This window comes from Syngnathus floridae, chromosome 14 (genome assembly GCF_059516105.1).
Source record: "Syngnathus floridae isolate MCC-2025c chromosome 14, RoL_Sflo_1.0, whole genome shotgun sequence".
Lineage (NCBI taxonomy): Eukaryota > Metazoa > Chordata > Actinopteri > Syngnathiformes > Syngnathidae > Syngnathus > Syngnathus floridae.
In genome coordinates, this window is record NC_142426.1 from 4860034 (window position 1) to 4883431 (window position 23398).

A 23398-nucleotide genomic window follows, 5' to 3' on the forward strand; every position below is an offset into this window, starting at 1 on the left:
AACATTTTTTCGTGGATTTTGTATTCATCTACAACCACACTTAAAAGTGAAATAAATTGCTAAAATTCTCATTTGTTGATAAAATCGCTTAAAATGTTGAGAACAAAATAAGACCAATCTATGAGTCAATGACGTCCAAAGATCAATTGAACAAAATAGTATTAATTGTGTACAGTATATAATATTTAGCCTCACTACGACAGAATACAACGAGCTATTTTTAATCCTGGGATCTAGTATTTTTTTTACATTACTTTAGATAATAAGAAAAATAAAATCAATCATCTACAGTCAAAGTTAGACGATGAAAAACATCGATCGGTTTATAATAAATCTTAGATAACATAAGAAAAGTGTTGTTCTAGAGGGCACACTATCATTCATTAAGTATGAACTCATTTCCATTCTCTTCTCCACATGGGACGATTTAGGAATGGGGGCAGGAGGGGTCGTCCTGTTAGGGGGTGTCTGGAGGAAATGTGCGTGTGAAAAAACGCGCAAAATGAGGGAGGGAGGGAAGAGGCTGGAGGGGGGCTGGGCTGGAAAGGGGGGCGTGGGCAATCGAAGCGAGACGGCCCAGTGGAGCAGTGGGAGGACCATCCCCATGCCAGGACTTGCGGCAACTGCAGCGCGCAGCAGCTTCGACTGGAGGAAAGCGTGCCAAAGTAACGAAGGAGAAGCGGTTCAGCGCAACTCTGCAAGGAAACCCTCAACGCCCTCCCAGAATAAGACAACTTCAATCCCAAGTGTTTGCGCTCCATCTTGAGTCCCCTCCGATTGTCCAAAAGCTCGGCTGGAATGAGCGCGCTCCGTGACGGACTGAGGCTTCTGTGACCTCCCTCCGACACTTTCTCAACCCTTTCTGCACCTCTGACTGACAAAAGAGGTCCAAGCGAGCCTACTGAAAGTGCTTCCACGCAGCCTGCTAAGGTAAGGCTGAACTTTCCTCTTTTTTTTTTCCTCCACCTTCACATAGTCAATCATTACCATCTGCAGGGAGGATTTTAACCTCTGCCTGCTCACAAGGTAATAGCGGAGGAGCACAGTGGCGCTTTTTTCCCTCAGCGACCCCCCCCCCAACTCATTTCATTGGGCTTGCAAAAGCAAAACAGAAAGTTTCACACAGTATTTACCTTTGGCCCATGTCCTCATGTCTATGTATGTGCGTGTTTATGTGTGTGTGTGTGTTTGCGCGTTTGTGTGTATTCGTAGACTTTCAACAGGAGTCTGAGGACAGAGAAGGGAGTCATTCAAACTGAGCGCACTTTGTGAAAGTCTTTTTTTTTTTAGCCTTGTTATTGGAAAGTATCCCTGTCAGCCTGACCTCTTAAAGTAGTGGTGGGAAACCTAGGGCCCGCGGGCCATGTTCGAGCCCTTGCAAGCATTAAATGAGGCCACCAAAACTGCACTGTAAAAAAAGTTGTGTGGACTTAAAATTTCACAACGAACTCTAATTAAAAAAAAAAATAAAGTTTGGCAAGTCAACTAAATATTTCAACTAAAATTGGTTCTATTTTTTTGTCATAAAAAAATAAGAGTTGTTGTCCCCAAATAGTTTTGGAGCAAACAAATTGCTTGCTTTGTTGTGCTAACTAATATCCTCACCATGAATGCCAATAGTTATGTATCTATTACATTAGTTATAAATAGTTAGCAAAATACAAGTTGTGTTTGTTTACATTAAAAGTTGCCTAAGTTCCTCTGGTCCATTTCCACTATTCTCAAAAGATTGTCATTTTTTTCCCCCCATAAATTTAGCAGACCCTGAATAAAAACTGTAGGAAACATGCCATGCCACTCTTAAACGTTCACACTCTGTGACTTTTGCTTCCATGCTTCGGTGCAATGTTGGGCGCAGCTCATAATGTGTACCACGTGCAGCCATTATTGTGGATGACTTAGCCGGACGTTCCAAATGGGACCGAGTCTCTTCGGTGTTTACTCGGATCTACTGCTAAATCATCTTTGGTGCACACGTCAGCCTCGGGCAAGCCATCATTTTGACGTCACTCGCTCCATGGAAGTTCAATTGAGCCACATGCCTCCATCTTCACCCTCCTCACGCATCATTCCGCTAAAGGCAGCAGGCCTATCTCTTTCAACATTAATTAGAGGCCGAGCAAGACAGGAGAAAAGGAATTTAAGCCGCCAATTATAGCTTTTGTTGGAGAAATGCGAATGCCACAAGATGCCTAAAAGAGACAAATGATTTTGTGATAAGGCACCGTAAGTTTGGTAAAAGGACTTGCCACCACTTGGCTACCATGTGAAAGCCATTAAAGTGAGCGGAAGGACCAAGAAATGCTTGAGATGAACATGGAGGGAGAGTGGGAATGTAAATCCATTTCGGGACACATTCCACCATGACCTTGGGATAGGAACGGATAATGAGGGAGTACTAAGGCAACCACCAGGCTGCCTTTTTTTTTTTTTTCTTCCTCCCCCAGAGTGAGGCCTGTGTTGTTTTTCTTCCCCTCCGTTCATAAAAAAGTGTGACAAATACATGTTAGCCTTCCAGCTTATAAACTTGCTAAAAATAAAAACTTCTCCCAATATGTGGCTTTTTTTTTTTTTATGGTTTTGTTTAGTTCCAAATGGGTGCGAGCCTGCCTGAGGACATGACAGGAAAAGGCAGGACTAAATTCTGGCCTTATAATGATCCCATTATGTCACTTTGAGCTTGCTTTCCTGCAGTTTGAGACAAAGACTCCTGCCAAGTATGAAGACATTTGGAAGAATAATGATGCTAATCACAGCCACTTAGGCCATTCTTTGATTTGAACTATCAGGAGTCAAGAAACTCATGTCAGCTTTGATTTTAAGGAATCCTGTGATTATGATGGGATTTTTTTTTTCTTCATTTATTTTGGGAGAAAAAAATTAGATTGATAAATCTGTCATTCCTTTTTTGGGGGGGTATCGAAATCATTTAAGTGGCTATTTGATTTGAACTCCTGTACAACTGGAGAAGGTGCTATACAAAATCAGATTCTAAACATCACTTGGCCTCCGATTTTCTAAGTGTAAGCAAGAAATCTCACACATGACAAGGAAAAATAAACGTCGTGTTTTTAGCGAATGGTGCGCTTGACGTGACACATAACCAAAATTACATAGAAGACAACTAATTCAAGTTTTACAGAAGGCGTAGTTGTAAAAATAAGGTGATTCTTCGAAAACATGGCGACAAAAGTCAATCTTTTTACCTGCTATAAAATCAATCACTAGATTCCAACACGGCACGTTACGCAATCATGCAACTAAACAAGCTCCCTGAGATGTGCGCTCTTGTTTGTCTGACTGAGCGGTAAAAAATAGCCGTCCCGACCGCTTCCTGCCTCTTCCCGACATACTCCCATGTAAACAAGAGTCTAGAATTACAACACAAAAACATTTATTCTAGTTCCACAGTGTTGATTGATCCATTTTTTTCCACAATCCACAAAAGTTCGATTTAAATGATTTATTGTTTAACCGATATAAGCCGCAAATGGAGCTCACATTAAAGCCTAATGTCGCACGCATGGACGCGAATCACTCCACGCATGCGGGGTTTGTTGTTAAAATAATAAATTTACTGAAACACACAACAGTGGCAGTTACAGTAACGACCCGGCGAAACTCCCGCTCACTGTCAACTACTTCCGGGTACTCAGAATACGTTACAAACATCACACTGTCCATGTTATACGTAAAATTATACATTGTACAACCGTAAGCGTATGTATCATATTCTCAATCAATACTTAGCTCAGACTACCAGTAGTATTACAAATTCTGATCATCAACTTTTCAACAGATTTACTCACCTAAAACAGCGGCAGTTACAGTCACGACCCGGCGAAACTCCCGCTTTCTGTCAACTACTTCCGGGTACTGAGGACCCCCTTAGTTGTCCCAGGTGCCTTATTGAAATCCCCAAATATTTGCCACTGATACCATACAGTACTATTTGCATATAACGGCATATAACGTGTTCAGAAACATCACAAAGAAATAAAATTAACATGGCGGGTGAGTATGAATGTCCATTCAAATGTCCCAAAAACCACCATGGGCCCCCCACTAACAAGTGTATTTAAATCATGTCAGCTTTCTTGGAGTTTGAATGATTGAAGTCGTTGAACCCCTGAGATTGTTTTCATATGTCGGCAGGTTTGCGGTGGAATCGCACTTTTCTTTAATTGGGCTAAAAATGCAGCATGACTCACAAATTGGCAAGATGGAGCCCTCGCTTAGTAAAACTATCTGCGTTTGGGATAATGGAGAGATTTTTTATTTTACCGCCTCTCAGCTCCCAAACCGCTGGTTTAATCGTGACAACAAAAACATTTAGATGGGATTTGAACTCAGTTCACGACTGACACGTTATGTAAAACGTTTCTCAGACATTCAGCTTCCTTCCCCCGAGTATGCAGAAATCATCTGGCACGATGATGACCACATTGCCGTCGGTGATGGAAAACGCGGCCAGCCAGCTTGTCGACGCATGTAGCAACCGGCAAACTCAGACACAAACAAACATCTGCGCGATTCAAGCCAGTCTCATTCAGCAAGACGGCCAAGTATGCAAAGTTCTTGCCAACTTTTGTCATCACGATGAACTTCCAAAAATGAAAACAAACAAAAGGCCGTGATTCAACGAGTTCCCGACGTTTGGGAATGGGAACTGTGGAATATTCCATGGAAAAAAACAAACAAATGATGGCCAGGTGAAAGGGTGGGGCTCCTGAATAGAGCTTTGTTTACATTGCTTCTCTTTCCTGAAGCTTTTACACTTTTAGATGCATGGATTGAGGACAAGGCTTGAGTCCAAATGTACCTGCAGGGCAAAGAGTGGCGTGAGGCAGACACACCCAAATCCCCCAAACATCCTGCCGCAGCTTGTTGGGAGCAGACCCGATCACTTTTTTAAAAAAAAAATTATGTTCTTCGACCTTTGCCTAGGCTGGCTCCCCTGCCATGGGTGGCCTTGGGATTTGAGCTCTTTAGCAAAACATCTTGTGCCCCTTGTGAGCTAATGTTGCGCTTCATAGCAGAACAAAAGCAGTGGGAGCAAATTAAAGAGCAATTATCTGCAGTGCGTGCCGGGGCAAGTCACTCGTGTCGGCTCGGGCTGATGAATGGGAGACGTCGTGGTCTCGGATAAGGGCTGTGGCAATTTACCATTGATTTCCTTATTGCTTAGTCGGACAATAGTTTGTGACGGCAAACATTTTGTTATCTCGGCCAGGTTAGATTGCGGTCGGTAGCAAATTGATTCTAATGGATTGTCAAAAATTCCAATTGATTGTAGTCATGTCTTGATGGTGCGGAGCTTAAGTCCAATCAGTTCCAGACTTTGAAACATTAGTTTTGTAGGAGTGTCGCAACAGCCATAAAGAGATAACTGACTAGAGGTGTAGAATTAAATCCAACCTTACTCAACCTTTCGTCTCTGCGTATAAACAAGATACTTTCACAACAGCGGGTCGCACAGAGGTTAAGTGTTGCTTAGATTGTAATCTAATCTAATCTTTGACACATCCCAAAAAGTACAAAGCTAGGTTGACCCTAACTACTGTTCATTAATTTACCATTAGTTGACTTTTTTTTTTCTTTTCAGCCAGGCTTTCATACACACTCACCGAAGTTTCCCCGAGCGATGACCTCTTCAGACACACGGGTTCTTTCATTGGGCCGGGCTGAAACGGTTGGCTCCCTCTCGGGCCCCCCTTCAAAGCGCCGGCCGGGATGTACCCTGCGGTCATTTCACAATTGACTGTCAAACACATTCTTGACTGTCAATAGTTTCATCATAGTTAACAATCAGAAGGTCACATGAGAAGGATGATGATAGCGTTTCGCTTCATTTGGAAATGTGAAACTGTTTGCGTGCTTGTTGGATCCAGTCTTTGGATCGTCTTTTATCAAGAAATGCCGCCGGTGTGAAGGGATTCATGATTTCATCTCGATCATAAAATGTGACAAATATGAGAGTACACTTACTTCAATTGGCCGTGTGTGAATGAATTCAGCATTGTCTCAATCCTTGCAACGTTGAAAGGAAGCCCCGCCTTTTTAAAAACGACTTTTTAGCAAAAGATAAGGGCTGTTTCTCAGGAAGCTGTAACCCAATAAAACAAAAATGATCTTTCACACTGTAAAGTTGGAAACAATAAAAAAAAAAAAGCAGGGTGAACCTTCAAGAAAACAAATTCTTAAATTGTTTTGCAGCACTCACCTTGCTGAGACGAACACAATAAGAATGATAAATTGTGCTTTTGTTGACAACTTTTGAAAGGTATTTTTGGCCTTTGCTTTTTCTTGCCTAGGCCAGGAAGTCTCTTGTCATGAGCTCATCACTAAGACGCCATACACTCTGGCCAACATGTTTCAACTAGAGCTTTTTTTTTTTTTTCTTTCCCCTGCCAACTTGTTGCTGTCATCTAAGCGCTATTAAATATCTCGTTGCAGCGTCGCAGATAAGTGCTTTTAATCTTTCCAAATAAACAAGTCTCTCCATCGCTAAGATGACGACGGTTACTGTGCAAACACGCCTACTCGCCACGCAATCTGCTCTTGAGGTCAATCTCCAAGTATAGCGGCGAGAAACTGGGACACAATGACAAGCAGCGAGGACTTTGATCATCAAATATTGACTCGAGCGAAGTAACCTGCAGGGGCGATCAATTCATCGGGTCTCTTGTGACAGGAGTACCTCGCTTTCAACATGGAGGAGGGATACGAGCTGGACCTGACGTATATCACGGAGCGCATCATCGCTGTGTCCTTCCCTCGGGGATGCCTGGAAGAGATCTACGCTCACAACCTCAAAGATGTCACAAGAATGCTCAAGTCCAAGCACGCAGACAATTACCTGGTCAGTCGAATGCTGTTGAAAAGTGTTGACCAACTTTTTTTTTTTGTTCACGCTGAGCTCATCTGTAATTTATGTCATCAAAATAACGCAGATTGACTCACTGCCTGTGTTTCCCACAGATTATCAACCTGTCAGAGAAAAGACATGATCTGTCAAGAATGAATCCAAAGGTATGTAAATAAAGTTTGAGGTCACTCATGACATGCAAAAAATACATCGTCAGCGCCATAATTGCTGTTTTTTCTGATTGTCTTCATCAGAACAATAATTGTTGTCTCTGTGAAATTGGACTAGCCTGAATTCAACCTGTTGTGTGTTTTTCAGACCTTGGATACAGGCTGGCCTGACATGCATGCCCCGCCTCTAGATAAGATCTGCACCATCTGTAAAGCCATGGAGAGCTGGCTCAATGCCGACCCGCTGCATGTGGTGGTCATCCACTGCAGGGTGAGTAGTCACAAGGATTTTTTTTTTTTTTTTCCCCGCCTTGTAATCGCCAATGAAAAAAGAAATTTGGTCATTTATTTCTACCCTGATAAGGGATGTCAAACTATGGCCTGCGGGCCAAATTTGACCCGGAGTGTAATTATATTTGGTCGGCTTTATGTCAATACAAAAATTGCAGTGTCTTCACGTTTAAAAAAAAAAAAAAAAAAAAAATGTTACTAGCAATTTTTATTACCATTTAACCTTTTTAAATGTTGAACGGTTTTTACTAGTCTCTGATTTCAAAACTAGTTATTTATCAATTGTGACAAAATGACTGACATCCCTGGCTCGGATCATGTTAAAATCTCATTTCAAATATTCCCCGTGTGATTCTATTTTGAATGGGCAAAAAAAGTGTTTTCAATTCCAGACTAAGCCTTCCATTTTGTGATTTTTGCATTTCAATGACTCGTCTAGGGCGGCAAAGGGCGAATCGGCGTCGTCATTTCATCCTTTGTGCATTTCACAGACGTATCGGCCAGGTAAGCAAGCGTTCATGTGTCTATTTTTGTGTTCTAGACAGCGTTTGTCATAGTTTGCCCACTCCCAGTCGGCAGCGAACAAACCACAACAATGCGTCGTGACTCATTCGGCGGACCGCAAAATAAGTCAAGTCATTTGTTTACCTCTTGTAATTCAAGGTCAATGTGATTCAAAGGCTGACAAAGAAGAAAAAAAAGGGAAAACCACACAATTTAAGCGGTGAATCACCCCATATAGAATTACATGAATCAGCCTGAGAAGAAAAACGTTAATAGCTGCCGGCCACGGTGTCACTTTCATGACATCTATTCATCTTGGACACTCACTGTGACTGTTTTGACTCGGGCTAGCCGGTGAGGCTCCACAAATTTACAGTAGCCAGTCTTTAGTCAGAAAAATATTGCTGATCTCACAAGTCAGAGCAAGTCAGAGCAAGAGAGAGGAAAACAATGCGTCCGATTTACAAAAGAATAGGTTTTTTGGGGGGGGGGGGCACGGGTGAGGGTCTGGGTGAAAAGGCCCTCACGCTTGTTAGTTTTAGGGACGCCTGAATGGCCGAGTTGTGCACACACACCCTGGTCTCCGCCTCCCTGTTTACTTAAAGCTGCCATTCTCTTCCTCTCTGCGGGAATCCCTTGTCCCTCGGCTTACTTTCACTCGTCTCCATTATGCGTGTGTATGCATGTGTGCCACTTTTGACCTTGTACAAGTCGGGGTTAACGCGCTTTAATGACAGGGGCAGCGCAAGTTGAATCATTGTTGCTGGAAGTGTTTCATAAATTGAAAGCATCCCCCCCCCGCCCCCCACACCCCATTTTCCTTCAAAGTGCTGATCAAGCATTGGACCGTTTCGCCATGAGGAAATACTACGATGATAAAGTCTCTGCTCTCATGACGCCGTCACAGAAGCGGTAAGAAGAAGGAAGAATTTCAATTTAATGTTAAGAAATATGAAGTCACTCTTCAAGGTTTCCATATGTCGTTTTTAGCTATGTCTGGATCCTCAACAGCCTCCTAAGCGGCTCCATGAAGATCAACGCCTCGCCTTTATTCCTGCATTACATCATCCTCCACGGAATCCCCAACTTTGAATCCTCTGGAGGTTAAAACTTTTTTTTATTTGGATTTATTGATCTATTTTTATTTATTGTTTTATTTTTTCTGTTTTTAAATTGTACCTTATTTTTTTAATTTATATTTATTCATTTTATTTTTATATGGCATGCACAGCTGCAGCGTTTGAGTTCACTCAGCCGTGACCACATCACACACACACACACACATGCGTGCACATGCTCAGACACATGCCCGACAACCTCGGGGACCACTTCAGCCGAAGCGAGCCCTTGAGCCACATTTTAATAAATCACGCAAATGTGTCACAATTCCTACAAATACATGTTGTTGTTTTTTTCCCAGTATGTCGACCGTACGTCAAAGTCTACCAGGGAATGCAAGCGGTGTATTCATCTGGAATCTAGTAAGTTGTGCCGTCACTCACTGTGGAATCCTTGTTGCGACTTGAGAATTCGTTTTGATTGCAACTTTTTGCATGACAGTCATATCGGTTCAGGCCACAGAGGGCGGATCTGCGTCACCCTGGAGCCTGCCCAGCTTCTCAAAGGGGATATTATGGTAAGGAAAATAAACAGCGCACAATACACCCTCAGATGACATCAGGACTTCACCGTATTTTCATATTCCCCTTTTAGATTAAATGTTACCACAAGAGTGAGGTTTCTTCAGAGCGGGAGGTGATTTTCAGGCTGCAGTTCCACACGGGAGCAGTGCAGGGCTATAAGATGATGTTTGATAAAGAGGACATGGAATCCGCCAACAAAGGTAAAAAAAAAAAAAAGAAGAAGGAAAAACAGGTCTTGACTCGTCTGGCCTACAAGGAGCATGCCAGGTTTAATTTACACGTCTTGCATCCCTGTGTCGTTTCAGATTCCAGATTTCCTGAGTACGGCAAAGTTGAGCTGGTTTTCTCGGAGGGACCGGAAAAGATTCCCGGTAAGTTGGAGTTCAAAAAGAAAAGCTCCAGAAAAAAAAAAAGCACTCAAGAGCCAACCTCCGTTTGGGTGGGAATTGTGTACTGCGGGTTTATCAGATTTAAAAAAAATCTTTTTTCAGTTTATCAGAATTTTTTAAGAATATTTTGGAGTTTACAAAAAAATCCATGCCCCCCCCATTTTGCTTACTATGTTTATATGAAGAGATTTATGCTATCAGGCATACAAGGGTCGTTGGGTTCTAAGCAAATACGAAACACATATTTCTTAGTAAATGTCAAAGATAAATAAATCCACTGGACATGAGAATCGCACACCCGGATGATAGATGAGAACCCTCTTGAATCTGATGACTTTTGCATTGCTCTCTGGTGTGATATTTTCAAAGTTATTACTCTGCAAAAGTTGTCGTAAAGGGAGCTCATTGCTAGATTTGATGTTTCTTTTGGCCTCAGGTGCCGACAGATGGCACAACGGCACCGACGTTTCTGTGGACTACAATACCGCCGACCCCCTGATCCGCTGGGACTCCTACCAGAACATGTGTGACGCAGAAGGTACCGTAGCACGTAAGTACCCCTCAATTACTTTGTCAAATTCTCAGCTACCGTATTTTCCCCACTATAAGGCGCATCTAAAAACCTAAAATTTTCTCAAAAGCCGACAGTGCGCCTTATAATCAGGTACGCCTTCTATGTGGACCAATATTGAGCCACTACAGCAGGCGTGTCCAAAGTCCGGCCCGCGGGCCAAATGTATATATATCTTATATATGGACAAAGTTTTAAAATGGGCCATTCATCGAAGGTGCGCCTTATAATCCGTTGCGCCTTATAGAGCGGAAAATACGGTAATTCTCGCCGCACGACCGCGATGCTAACGAGGACGAGCAAAAATGGAGGGGAGGAACTGGCTTCAATGAGATAGAAGGGAGGAGAATTGATGTGTGTGAGCGTCGGCGGCTTCAAAGGCAGCGAGACTTGAGTTCTCAGGGCCTTTCTAGCATCAAATGAATAGGCGCGCTTGAACCATCGCGCAGCCTCGGCATTCGGAGATTGGCGGCGGGCCGTCCCCTCCGTGGTCGGCGCTCTCCACGCAACGGCGCCATTCACAAGAGCCTCCCAGAATAGATCCCCTTCCACCCAATTCCCATCACTCACTTTTATGAAAGTTGCGCTGTGTTATGCTCACATAAACATTTATGTCCCAATTAAAAAAATAAAAATAAAAAAAGCAGACATGAACAAAGCCGCAACCCCCTCGCTCGATTCCGAAGCATTCATGTGGGATATTTACAGCCCCGCTTTCTCATGTAAACACGACATCCGAGCGAGACTTTGTGGGAATTCTACATTTTCTTCCCAGCACCCCGCGTCCCTTTTTTTGACAGCCTCCAAAGCGACACAACCCGAGGAAGTCTAAAAACTGTTTGCCACAAGAGTGCTAAGATGGTGGGGGGGAGAACTCATTTACTTCAATGGCTTTTTTTTTTTCTCCTCCAATCAGTACCAATGTGTGTTTTAGTCCTATGTGTGAATTAAGAGAGGGATTCAAAAGCAGCCTAGAGAGGGTGTTTACTGACAAAAAGGGGCGCTAACAGCTGGAAACATTTACAAGTTGCTTATTAAAGGAGAAATAGTGAATAGGTGCATTTTGCCCTCTCATCACTTGCTATGTAATCTTGCAGAAAGTCAATATTTAAAGGTAGCCGACCGCCTGTCATGTCACCGTCGGTCGGGGCTACTGTAGTTTGGAGTCGTTGCTTGCCGAGTAGGAAGAAAGAAGCATCGGTATTCATTTTTCGAATTATGGCTCTAGGTTTTGACAGTTGGGATGTTGGAATTGGAGGAATTTAAGGAAGGGCATTCTATAATTGCATAGTTGTAGATCCTCCAAAAAGTTTGACACATGACACTTGTGTTGGGACTGACCGCAGACAAGGCTACATAGAATTTGGGTGGAATATAGGAATTGAGAACTATTTATAAGTTCATTACTTTGTGACCCACTTTTACAGCTGTTAAACCAAGCACGTTTGTCTTAAAGGAAAAAATCACTTTCAAAAAATGACAAATCGTGACACTTGCTTCGTCATATTTGACGTCAAGGTTTTATGTAGACTATGTAGCGCCAACAAATATAGTATGCGATGGGATCTTCTGTCAAAATGTTGCAATTTAAAAAATAAAAAAAGGGGGTGGGAAATGGCTGCATGGTCAAAATGGTGGAGAAAATGCAAATAGTTGCTGTGCTATACTTATAGAAATTTCACCATTTGTAAAAATTTAAAAATGGCAGAAATATTCTTAGGAAAAAAAATTGTTTTACATCTATTCATTTACATAATGACAAATAGTCTCATTAAAATTTCCAAACTTTTGAGCACACACTGAGATGGAATGTTACATAGCCCTTGTCATATTTCCACAACATGCTACTATCAGAAGATTAGTCCAAACTCATAACATATTTTTTCGTTTTTCACTCCGCAAGCCACCAGTCATCACAAGAGAATGAGCACTGTAGAATTTCCCATCCACACTGAAGGTAAAGTGTGATTACAGCAGCCCATAATTGAGTGTGGGCCACATCTGTTTCTGGACCATATTGTACGCTAAAGATGTCAGGAATGTGATTTAATGACACGCCAGCGAGAGGAGGACAACTACCGGGCTGCCACTTCTTGCGGAGAGTGTAAGGCAACTGCTTTAATTAAAAAGTATCTTTCTGAAGAGTGAAAAATCAGCAGGAAGGAATGTTGTTTTCATTCTCGGAGCCTATAAAGCACCCCCCCCCCCCTCCTTCCGATAGGGGTAGTCCCCCTCATGTGGAGCAGGAGGTCTAGTTCCTGCCTTTTCCTCCCCCCCCTCTTCTCCTAAGCCCCGCCTCACGTGTTTACATTCCTCTGCCCTTATTTGGAGATGCCCCCCCCCACCCCACCGCAACCTTTTACACTCCTTGTGTGGAGTGCAAACACACTCACCTTCTCAGCGAGGAAAGAACTCACTCCAGCCATTTGACCCTGAACGTTATCCGGCATGGAAAAAGCCGTGTCCGCTGCGGCGGCGGCGCTGCTGCGTGGCCTGGGCTCTTCATCAACTTCTTAGGAGATGTGGATTCTCTTGCGTGCCCGCCTGTGAGTTGCGAAAAAGGTAGGAGTATTTGTTAGGCTTACATGACGGAGGGGTGATGGTCAGCGCGTAGAGGGAAACATCTGCCTATAAAGCAGCTTGCACCTTGCTCGGAATGTTACGAGAGGGATTTACTGGGAAGCTGCGGGAGGAGGCCCGAGCCGAGCTGGCCCAGCAAGCCGGATGCGCGTTCCCACTTGTGTGTTTGTGCATGTGGGGGGTAAGCCAATAGTCATACATCAGCGGCGGGGGTGAGGAGGGGGAGCATTATCATGCATGTCTGCTCTTTAGATCTGATCATGGTCTTGAACTGAAGGCGATAGATCAAGTGAGAAGTCTGTGTTTTTTTTTGGGTGTCCTCAGTGGATTCATAAAGTTGAACTAGCAGCGAGAGCAAATTCTTCTAGTGTTGATCTTGACGTCTCTCGTGATGGATGATGAGCGGGCCCGGCCACATACCGCTGACCTCCTGTGCTTCTCGAGCATTAAAGAGGTTGTTTGGACATATGCCAAAGGTCAAGGGGCAGAGAAGGGTGGCTCGATCGCAGCAGGGAGAGGAATGCAGGGGTCACAACTGTCAAGATGTGCAGCCGTTATATTATATAATCCCATCGTGTGTATTTATTACCTTCTATGGATGTCCAACAACAGTGGTGGACCTGTGATAAAAAAAAAAAAATTCTTCTCACCAGCTTAAATAATTGAATAATAGAAATACCTCTTTCCTATGTTACAGTGGCACGCTGTCAAAGTTTAAGCCAGGATAAAGCACAGAGCAAGAAGACCCCCAACGGAGGAGAGCCCACGTTGGTCGCGAGGACCTGCAGCACCTCGGCCACCTCCAGCCCCGACCACAGCGATCACGCCCTCTCCGTCAGCAGCGACTCAGGCCTGTCTAGCACCTCGCTCTGGGCAGACAGACCAGCAGCTTCGTCGGCGGCCGTGACCTCTACTGCCGTCCGTTCCCACCAGGGTCCCAGCCAACAGGAGAAAGTTCAGCTCAAACAGCTGTTGAGCGGATTCGGAGTGGAGGACCCCTCGCTTGAGGAGATGGATGATACGGCCCCAAGAGTGGCCATCCATCAGATAGTCCCGGCTCAAGTGCACATTAACGGCGACCCCTCAAGAAGTCCTCAAGAGAGGGAGACGGACATTCTGGACGATGAAGTCATCACGGGCCAGGATCTGCATAGCGTGGACAGCTTCGGGACCTTGTCGTCCTCCTGCCACAAAAGCAGCCAGAACTCCTTGCTCTCGGACGGCTTCATGGGTCCGGGAGGAGAGGAAATGCAGCAAAGCCAGAGCCAGCTCCATCACCCGCCATCTTGTCCTATGGAGGACTATGAGAGACATTATGGTGAGGCGAGAAGGGGCCACATTGGTCCCAGGAGCAACTCGGTGGTGACTTCCAACCCTAGCATCGCTTCCGTGCCAAAGCATGTCTACAGACAGGGAAGCTATTCTACACAGTCGTGGGTCCGCCAGCAACAGATGGTTGCGCAACAGTTCATTTTCATGCCCGAGGATGGAAATGATGCAGAAAGGTACCAAGGGAACAAACAAAGGAGTAGTTCGCCCAAAGAAGGCCCGACCTCAGAGCAGCGGAACCCGGCCACGTCTTCTCCGAGAGGAACGGTTCCTCGCAAGGAACAAGCCGCACTGAACAATAACAACAACAACAAACGAGACGAGGAGTTCAAATCGCTTACCGTGGATATTGACAACTCCATCGATCAGCTCAATCAGCTCATCATGGACCTGGACCCCACTTTCACGCCGCCCTCCAGCAAAAGCGGCCCTATCCAGAGGAACAGCGGAGCGCGTGTCAACGGCTCGGCTTCCGAGTGCTCCAACGGTATCCATCTGCGATTCGGCGAGAACGACGCGCAGCAGATGGGTAAGACAGTTGAGCATGTGAAGGTCCAAAACATTATTTCTTGTCCACTGTGCAGTGAAGTGAAGAGCCCCCCTTCCCCCCTCCCAACCTGGCGTGTTTGAGTGGCAGAAATAGCAGGCTTACTGCCAGCGTTTTTCAGATGTTTTCAGTACGTTTCTCAGGTCGCTGCGTTGTTCAGGCCTGCCCGTTTAGCTATCTGGAGGAGGACCAGCACAGTACACCAGAAGAGAGAGAGGGGAGGGGGGCTTTTTGAACATTGTGACTCAACAAATAAAGCACTGGCTTTCCAGTGAAAAGCAACAGGCTACTTCCCGTTCAGTTGTTCAGCAATCAAAATAGTTTTTAGTATGATCTTGACAATGCCAAAAAAAAAAAAGTCACACATGACCATTTTGAGTGAGTCAAGCTTAGAAAAACCACAAGGTTATTAAGTTTCACTCTCTTAACTCGGAATGGTCAATGACAGCTGCCGTGCACTCAAGTTGCTGTTTTGAGCAGGAAATTAATGAGGCGGAAAGGAGACGCAGTCATCCATCTGGTCGTGGGTGAATCACAACTCCAGCATGTATTTGTGGCTGGTGGAGGGGAGGGGAGGCTTGGCCTGAGGAATTCCCAAGATCTGTAAGCCTGCAGGCAAATATTTTTCCATTTGATTCAAACAAAGCTAATACCTGTCTGAGCGTATCAGCTGCAAGAAAGGGGGCGGAGTCAAACTCAAAGGGAGGGGAGGGGGGTTATGCATTGTTGCTTATCAAATGACCACCAGGACATGACAGCTCTGGTCCACTCGCTAGACAATGTGACTGATGAGCTGCATTTTTAGCACTTGGGCATCATTAGCATTCTTCAGGGTTGACAGTCCTGAGAACATCAAATTAACACCCATGTGCTGAATGGTGATGTTCCTCAGAGTACTCTGAGCAACCCCCCCACACACAGTAGCCCACCAGATTGCTCCCTCGCATTCCTCAGCTGTCCTCTCAAAACACGACTTCAGGCGTTAGCCTTTGATCAACCTGCCAGAATGAACTCAGCCCCCGTTTAATGATTCCTCTACGGTTCTGCGCGTCCAGTTGTCCAGTCCAACGATGGGGATGTGGCACGGAGTTTAAGCCGTCAAGGGAGCGACGTCGCAAGGTTCTGCAGCTCGGGGTGGACGCGAACCGAGGAGTACAGAATCCAGAGGACGTACTCGCCGCAATCCCAGCAGGTACATGAAATGGCGCAGATTTGCCTCCAGATGTTCGCTTGATGGCAACTTGTCCTGTTTGTCTCCAGCATGCCGTGTTGTGCAGGAACAACAGCGCTGACTACGGGTCGCAAGGTCCAGACGCAGACGGCAGGGTCGAAGCCGAGTGTGATGTGGCGCCGCCCACTCCCGCCTTCCCTATATCTCCACCTACGCCATACGGTCTGTCAAAGTCTTTCTCCTTAAGTTGTGATCCTGTCAAATGTTGAGGCCACCTTATTTTGAGAATACGGAAATAACAAATGTCTCATTTTGATGGTTTCAGTGAAAAATGTGTCCGAGTTTACTCAGTCATTCCGGCAAACGCCACCACCTGCCATTCATTCCTATGGAGGCTTCCGGACAGACCACGGTAAGACAATTTCTCGGCTGATTTTCAGAGAGAAACCCAAATACAATTTTCCTGACCGATCTTTGGTTCCTCGGTTAGATTCAATGCTTTTGGTTTTGTGGGCTTTATCTGTGGTGGAAGACCGTCTATCTTCTAGATTGCTCCCACAGCTAAGAAGTGGTACCAGCATGGGCCGGAGGACTTAAATGAAATGGACTTAATCCTTTCATCATGGAGCCTTTCTGCGAGTGCGCAGCAAGACTGTAAATCTAAACACGCCCACAAAGAGACAGACGGACGATATCGCCGTCTTGTATTTCATTTCGACTCAACTTTCCCGTATCGGCGTTGCGGCCCGCAGTTGTCGGTCTTTCGCTCGGAAAGGCCTGGGAACTAAACGCCGCCCCCGCTGTGCCTCTTAAAAGCAGAGACGCTCGGGCCAGAAACTCAGCTACATTCAGTTCTGTCTCGTTGCCGTGGTTACTGCGGGCCAGGAAGTTTGACACAAAGACAAACTTTTCTTTCCCCCTCCCTGCTTTTGAAAGTGTACACAGTGGCAAATACAAACAAGGAAACGCCAAGTTGAACAACAGCGAGCTTTCAGCTAACTATGTCAGAGCGCTCAATTAAATCTGATTTGTGGCGGAAATAATTGCTAGGTAGTCTCATAAAGATTGACGACTGCTGTTTTCATTTCCTGTACGCCACAATATTGATTGGACTCGATCCACATCTCTTCTCTCGGGGCAGTATTTCACAATGATGAGGCCATTCCTGTACTTCCTCCCTCTCGCTTCAAACAAATACAAAATGGAAAGAAAAGCCGTCAGTAATTCTCTTCACTCGCACAGAATCACGAGGATATTCAGAGATGGTCAATCACGTTGGAGTCGATGCGGCAAATATCAACTGCCACCGGACGACACATTCTGCCTCCAATGTTGGCTCCCATCAGCGGAATGACGGGTAAGTTTTTGTCCATCTGCTTCCGAATCTAAAATTACGTGCTCTCATCTTTCTCCCTTTTTACAACGAAAGCCCATCAGTGAACCAGTCTTGGCCGGAACACCCCGTCCTGAGCCGTCAAGCCTCTTTGAACAGCTTCCCCTCCAACAGGCAAGCCCCCCAGCACTCCCCCTCACTGGACTATGGGCACCGAGGCGTCCACCCGGAACCCAACGGCCACAGCTCGCCTCGTAGCAGCCAGCGAAGCCGTATGGCTCGCTACGCCCTCGGCCACAGTCCCGCCCAAAGCTTTGACGAACAGGATGATTCACACTGTCCCCCAAACGGGATTCTCTCCTTGGATGAGAATCAATCTCAGCTGCCGCATCTGCCTGAGAAGAAGAGGGTACCAGATGGGGAACATGGGGGCACAGCCTCCCCTGCACCAAGCGGATTCTCAAGTCCGCACAGCGCGAGTTCCCTGAGTATCCCCTTCCCCAACGTCTTGCCGGACCTGTCGGCTCAGATCCCGAGAACAGGCTCGCCTCTGCCGGGTGAGCCAGGCGGGAGCTACGAAAACAAGCCGGTAACCTTGATGAGCACGCAAAATTCACTCTGCTCTTGTTTGTTTTGCAGATGTGCTTGCCAGCAAGCAGGTTACGGTCAAATTTGTACAAGATACATCCAAATTCTGGTACAAGCCTGACATCTCCAGAGACCAAGGTGAGTTTGTCCCTTCAAATTGTTCTGGCTTTCACATGGTAAAAACAAAATTCATCTTCATCCTGGTAAACCAGACTCATCTTAGTCATCATGAGTAGATGTCTCCAAAACCTTCGCCTGTGAAAAGTCACAGGAAGTGGCCCATTTCGGGTAACTTCAAGGCGGTGTTAAAAATAAACACATCCATTAAATCTGATGGCGTTCAAATTTGAAGCACACATACTGGACACAGATGGCTAATGGAAAACTTGAGCTTTCAACTTTGCATGTGAGCAAAACACTTGACTTGTCCCGGTATACTAACTCATTTCCACAAGGTCAAGCTGGACCAAGGTCTTGCCCTAAAAAGAGGCGGCCACTAGTGGCAGAAATGCGATAACGTTGCTCCTCACATTCCACTTTGCTTCATACTCACAGCGATGTTCAATGCAGGTTTGACTTTTCTTTCATTTTTTGCTGAAAATGTTTGTGTGGCGCAGCCATTTCAGTCTTAAAGGACAAGGAGCCAGGTTGCTTCATCGTGCGGGACAGCCATTCCTTCCGAGGTGCCTACGGGCTGGCCATGAAGGTGGCCACACCCCCGGCCTCTGTTCTCCAGCAGAGCAAAAAAGGTACGAAACACATCAGAGAATCTCAATTGTTCATTTGGTACCTGAACATTTTGGAGTATGTGGCGGTGGCAAACGTTAACTGAATGAATTTTGGGAGGGAAACAAAATGGCCTCACTGCAAAGTGTGTCTCTGGGACACCCTGGGAATCACTTCCAAAGCCATCTCGTGTTACCGTCCACTATAGTCGCCTTCCTAGTGGAACCCGAGAGTCTTCACTGTACGAGGGGCGTCATCGCCATGAAGCAAAACAGAGCGCCGCTGTCTGATAGCTCTCAGATCAGCCGCTAATCTTTCAGCCTAGAACAAAGGAGGTGCTCCATCCATCCATCCATCCATCCATCCATCCATCCATCCATCCATCCATCCATCCATCCATCCATCCATCCCGCCTCCTGTCCCACGTCGATGGGGTTCACTGAAGTGAGGCGTTATTTCTGAAACCAAACATTCTCTGGACATGTTGCAGCGTGACACAAAGTTGCATCTCACCGTTCTTCTGTGGGACAATAAAAGCGTGTGCATCCTTTCTCAAGTTCAGCACAAAGTGTACGGACATACCTTTCTGGCCACTGCTTATGTGAACCTTCTCAACACACACACACGCACCTGTCCCTTTTGTTCACCATGGTCCCGACGCGGTCCAAAGGCACCTGTGGTGACATCATGACACGGTCCCCCCTCCGCACTCTCAGCTTAGTCCATTGTGGTTTCTTATTAGTGTGAAACCCAACCCATCTCAAGGAGCGAGTCTTTCTCCGAGCCTTTGTGTCCAGACATTCCTCAGCTCCTCCTGGCCGCCCCCAACACCCTCTGAGGCTCTCCTGTGGAATCATAATCCCATTCATCTCACGAGTGGCAGCAACTTCACGTCTTTGAAGGGAATTACCCGGCAAGCGCGGACGGACCTGCTGCTTTTGCTCCCGAGGAGCTGTTGAATCTCTCGAAAACAGAACAATTGCAATGAAGTCATGATCTTGTTTTGTGTGTTTGGCAGGTGGAGATCTTGCCAATGAATTAGTGCGCCATTTCCTGATTGAGTGCTCACAGAAGGGTGTTCGCTTGAAAGGTTGCCCCAATGAGCCCTATTTTGGTGAGTGACATCATTTCGCAAATCAAAGTCAATCCAGTCGCTACAGGCGCTGCACTCTGCTGCCCTCTGGCGTTTAAGGGTGCATCTTACAATTCAAGATTTCCCAAACGTTTTTCCAGTTAAAAAACAGTCGTTAACCAGTTTAGTAATAATCTGTCGCTACGGGCGTGGCGCTCTGCTGCCCTCTGGCGTTCAAGGGTGTATTTTACAGTTCAAGATTTCCCAAACTTTTTTCAATTTAGCAACATTCGATAATCTGTTTCGTAATAACACATCAAAGTCCCTGCATGTATTTTTTGTTCAACAGGAAGTTTAACTGCATTGGTTTGCCAACATTCAATAACTCCCTTGGCCCTGCCCTGTAAACTCATCATACCAGACAGAGGTATAAAAAAAAAATCTGATTTGAGTCTGTTATGTGAATCATATTTTGATCTGAAATTATCGATTTTCCCCTCCAACTTTTTTTTGTTTTTAGATCCTCTCGAAGATGTGGTGGAGAACACGTCTCAGTCAGTCACAAACTCTGCCGCGGAACTGCTGAAACAAGGAGCAGGTAACTCGCTTTGTTCGGTTTACATTTACACTGCTTGGCTGTCGAGTGACACAATTACAAAAAATTGTCAATTCCCATCTCTGCAGCCTGTAACGTTTGGTTCCTGGGCTCGGTGGACATGGAGTCGCTGACGGGGGTGCAGGCGGTGCAGAAAGCCACCGGCATGATTCTGAACTCCAACCCCCCTCCGACTTCCACAGTGGTCCACTTCAAGGTCTCCTCGCAGGGAATCACCCTCACCGACAACCAGAGGAAGTGAGTCCAACACACAAGATCCAGTCATGTCTGTCACAAGTGCTAATTAATATATCTTGTTTGCTTTGTAGGCTTTTCTTCAGGAGGCATTACAATGTCAACACGGTCATATTCTGTGCTTTGGATCCTCAAGATAGAAAGTGAGTGAGATTACTGGAATGACCACTGTTGGAGCTGGCATATTGATGTTGCATCAAGATGGTCATTTTTTTCCTTTTCTCTCATAACAGATGGAAAAGGGATGGCTGCTCATCAGCAAAGTAAGAACACCATCCCTACACGTTTTTGAAATCAATCAATATTTTTCTTACCCTTTTCTTGGCTTCTGCGCAGGATCTTTGGCTTTGTGGCGAGAAAAAGCGGCACCTCCATGGACAACGTGTGCCACCTTTTCGCCGAGCACGACCCCGAGCAGCCGGCCAGCGCCATTGTCAACTTTGTTTCCAAGGTGATGATCGGCTCGCTCAAGACTAAGTAGGTGGATCAGAGGAACTGTAAATGGAGCACGATTACCAGCAGGATCTTGGTGGACTCTCATGACGTCATTGTCACACCCGTAGACGTGATTTTTTTTTTTTCTATCTCGCTATTAACGGTCATTAACATTGTTGATTAGAAGAATGCATCTCACGAGCGGTGTGCGTGTATATAGTAGATTGGTTTCATGGGATACATGGCGTGCATATATAAACTATGCAATATACAAATGTTTTATTTTTTTAAACCATACTTAAACATGTTATGCATTATAAGTCTTCCTCTAAGTTTTATGTGTATGACAGCTGTCAACATTTATATGAAAAAGAGTGAGTGTTTGTGTGTGTGTGAGATGAAAATTATTTGAAGTAAACCTTAATATATATTATGTATTCCTCTACCCAAACGACACAAGCTGGTCCAATTATATCGAAATGTAATTGTGTTTTTATTTTTGTGCCTTTTGCCAAGTCACATTCCCATTTGTGATTTTGCGGGACACTGAGCCAATTGAACATTTAAAAACAATTCAATGAAATTATCTCATTTTGTCTCTGGTGCCCCCTATAGGCGAGACGTGCCCTCAATAAGAATTAGCAAATGGGCTTTTTGCTTGTCTAGTGTTTCAAGGGCGATGCAAAGCGCTTTGACAAAGTCTCTTTATTCATCCACTGATGTCGCAACATCAACTTGATTTTAATTTTTTTTCTTTAACATATTTGAAGTTTGTTCTTTTCGGTAGAAGCCTTCGTTGGACTGAATTTCCTAAGACAAAAAAAACAATATTTTTACCCCTGTTGATTTGTTTTCCTCATGCTGCTGCGCCTCCCCGCAAGTCTTCTGGTGCCCACTAGGGAGAGCTGTTCCCACACATTTTGAAAACTGCTGTCAGTGTCCGAGAAGAAGAAGCCACCGTTTTCGTATTGTCTCGTCTATGTGGAAAACATAACATGTATTTCTATTTCATTTACGCCTATCTCACCTCAGTGTCTTTACAATGATGTTAAACGTGGCCACATGTATGTGTACCTCATGTATACTGGACCTCTGTGCATAACTTTATTTGTATATGCAAATTGAATTTTGTTTTGATGTGCTCTGTAAATAAACACAAGGAAACACTTGTATCGCATAGTTTGCGTTATTTCTGAAGTTCTACAAGGCGGACGTGCTAACCACCAGTCAAGTATTCCGCCCAAATTGTCACTTATTAAGTGTCTAATTAAAAAAAAGTAAACCTGGATTGCTGCAGACAGATAAGTTACAAACATTTACCTGCAACACAAGCCTGGGCACGTTCTCTTGATGGCAGTGGGAGAGAAAATCCTCCTCCTCTTCCTCATACTGTCCATCTGCAGGTGGTGAAAGTGGAAAAATTCCCGGGGTGGGCAGGAAGGAAGCGCAGGTGTGGCGACTGCAGCGGAACCAAAAACTCATCTTGTGCTCTGTTATTTGAATTACAAGAAGCGGAAGAAAAAGTCCAGACGTGAAAAAAAAGCGTCAGCGTTCAACTACACAGGAAAAAATATATTTGACATATGTGCGCATGTGCGGCAATTTGCTCTGATGAATGAATTCAGCAGCAGATTAATGAGGCAGGAGAGGTAATTGCAGGAAAAATACACAAGAGAGTCGAGAAGATTTGAGTTACAAAGCATGAAATATGCCCTCCAGGAGGCCTGTGGCAATAAACAGCAGCATGCCAGGTTCAGAAGAGAATGTAGGAGAGCCCCATTTTTGCTTGCATACGTCCTTCGTGGGGCGACAATTTCCTCCAAGGGGAACAAAAGGTTGAAAAACTGTTTTTTTTTCTGGGAGTTCAATGGAGCGACTGAGAAGTGGAGTCAGCGAACTGAAACTTTGTGACATGAGCAGAGAAAATGCATCTACAAATTGTATCAAATCTATTCCAGTGTAAATCAGTTCCAATTTTGACATGTAGGGGGCAGTCCATTGTTACTCAGCCATTTTTTGGGATTGACCCCGTGCAACAACTGGACCAATTCCCATTTATGTTTTTAGTTTAGGGCGCATGAAGATCATTCTGTTTAAAAATGTGCTGTTAACCAGTGTTACAAATTTTTACACCTTTTTTTTCTGAAATTACATGGTCTATATCAAATGCTCTCAAGGGCCACATATTGGCCCCATAGGCCGCCCATTGCTGCTTTCAACCTCTTCCACGAAACCGCTATTGACATTCGACAGTGATAGCTTGCTCTCGACAATATTCTCATCAAACCACGTTGTACAACCGCAGACCACCGGCGCTCGCAAAAACAAATA

General features: G+C 45.0%; 1 protein-coding gene and 1 long non-coding RNA gene across 4 annotated transcripts in view; one reads left to right on the forward strand and one right to left on the reverse strand.

The window, feature by feature from the left end:
* LOC148387191 (uncharacterized) overlaps positions 1-21127 on the reverse strand; it is a 32771-nt gene extending 11644 nt beyond the window's left edge. Inside the window, exons 1-9 of one of the 3 annotated variants that reach the window (XR_015862415.1) lie at positions 20947-21127; positions 19341-19555; positions 14687-14840; positions 12830-12980; positions 6860-6990; positions 6657-6787; positions 5989-6106; positions 5628-5740; positions 3810-4822 (exon numbers count right to left, since the gene is read on the reverse strand). This is a non-coding gene — a long non-coding RNA (uncharacterized LOC148387191). The remainder of the gene's footprint in view (positions 1-3809; positions 4823-5627; positions 5741-5988; positions 6107-6656; positions 6788-6859; positions 6991-12829; positions 12981-14686; positions 14841-19340; positions 19556-20946) is intronic. The other 2 variants (XR_015862416.1, XR_015862417.1) reach the window with 2 other exon arrangements.
* LOC148387192 (tensin-3-like) lies at positions 585-22239 on the forward strand. The gene is made up of 27 exons (XM_088395476.1): positions 585-930; positions 6695-6862; positions 6982-7032; positions 7187-7309; positions 7769-7833; positions 8662-8745; positions 8824-8936; positions 9254-9314; positions 9394-9469; positions 9547-9676; positions 9782-9847; positions 10302-10415; positions 13714-14874; positions 15948-16084; positions 16153-16285; positions 16389-16475; positions 17306-17420; positions 17493-17953; positions 18036-18122; positions 18602-18733; positions 19729-19824; positions 20132-20209; positions 20303-20380; positions 20467-20635; positions 20707-20775; positions 20866-20895; positions 20969-22239. Exons 2-27 carry the CDS (start codon positions 6713-6715, stop codon positions 21111-21113), a joined length of 4011 nt encoding a protein of 1336 aa, XP_088251602.1. The 5' UTR covers positions 585-930; positions 6695-6712; the 3' UTR covers positions 21114-22239.
* Positions 22240-23398: the final 1159 nt, after the last annotated feature.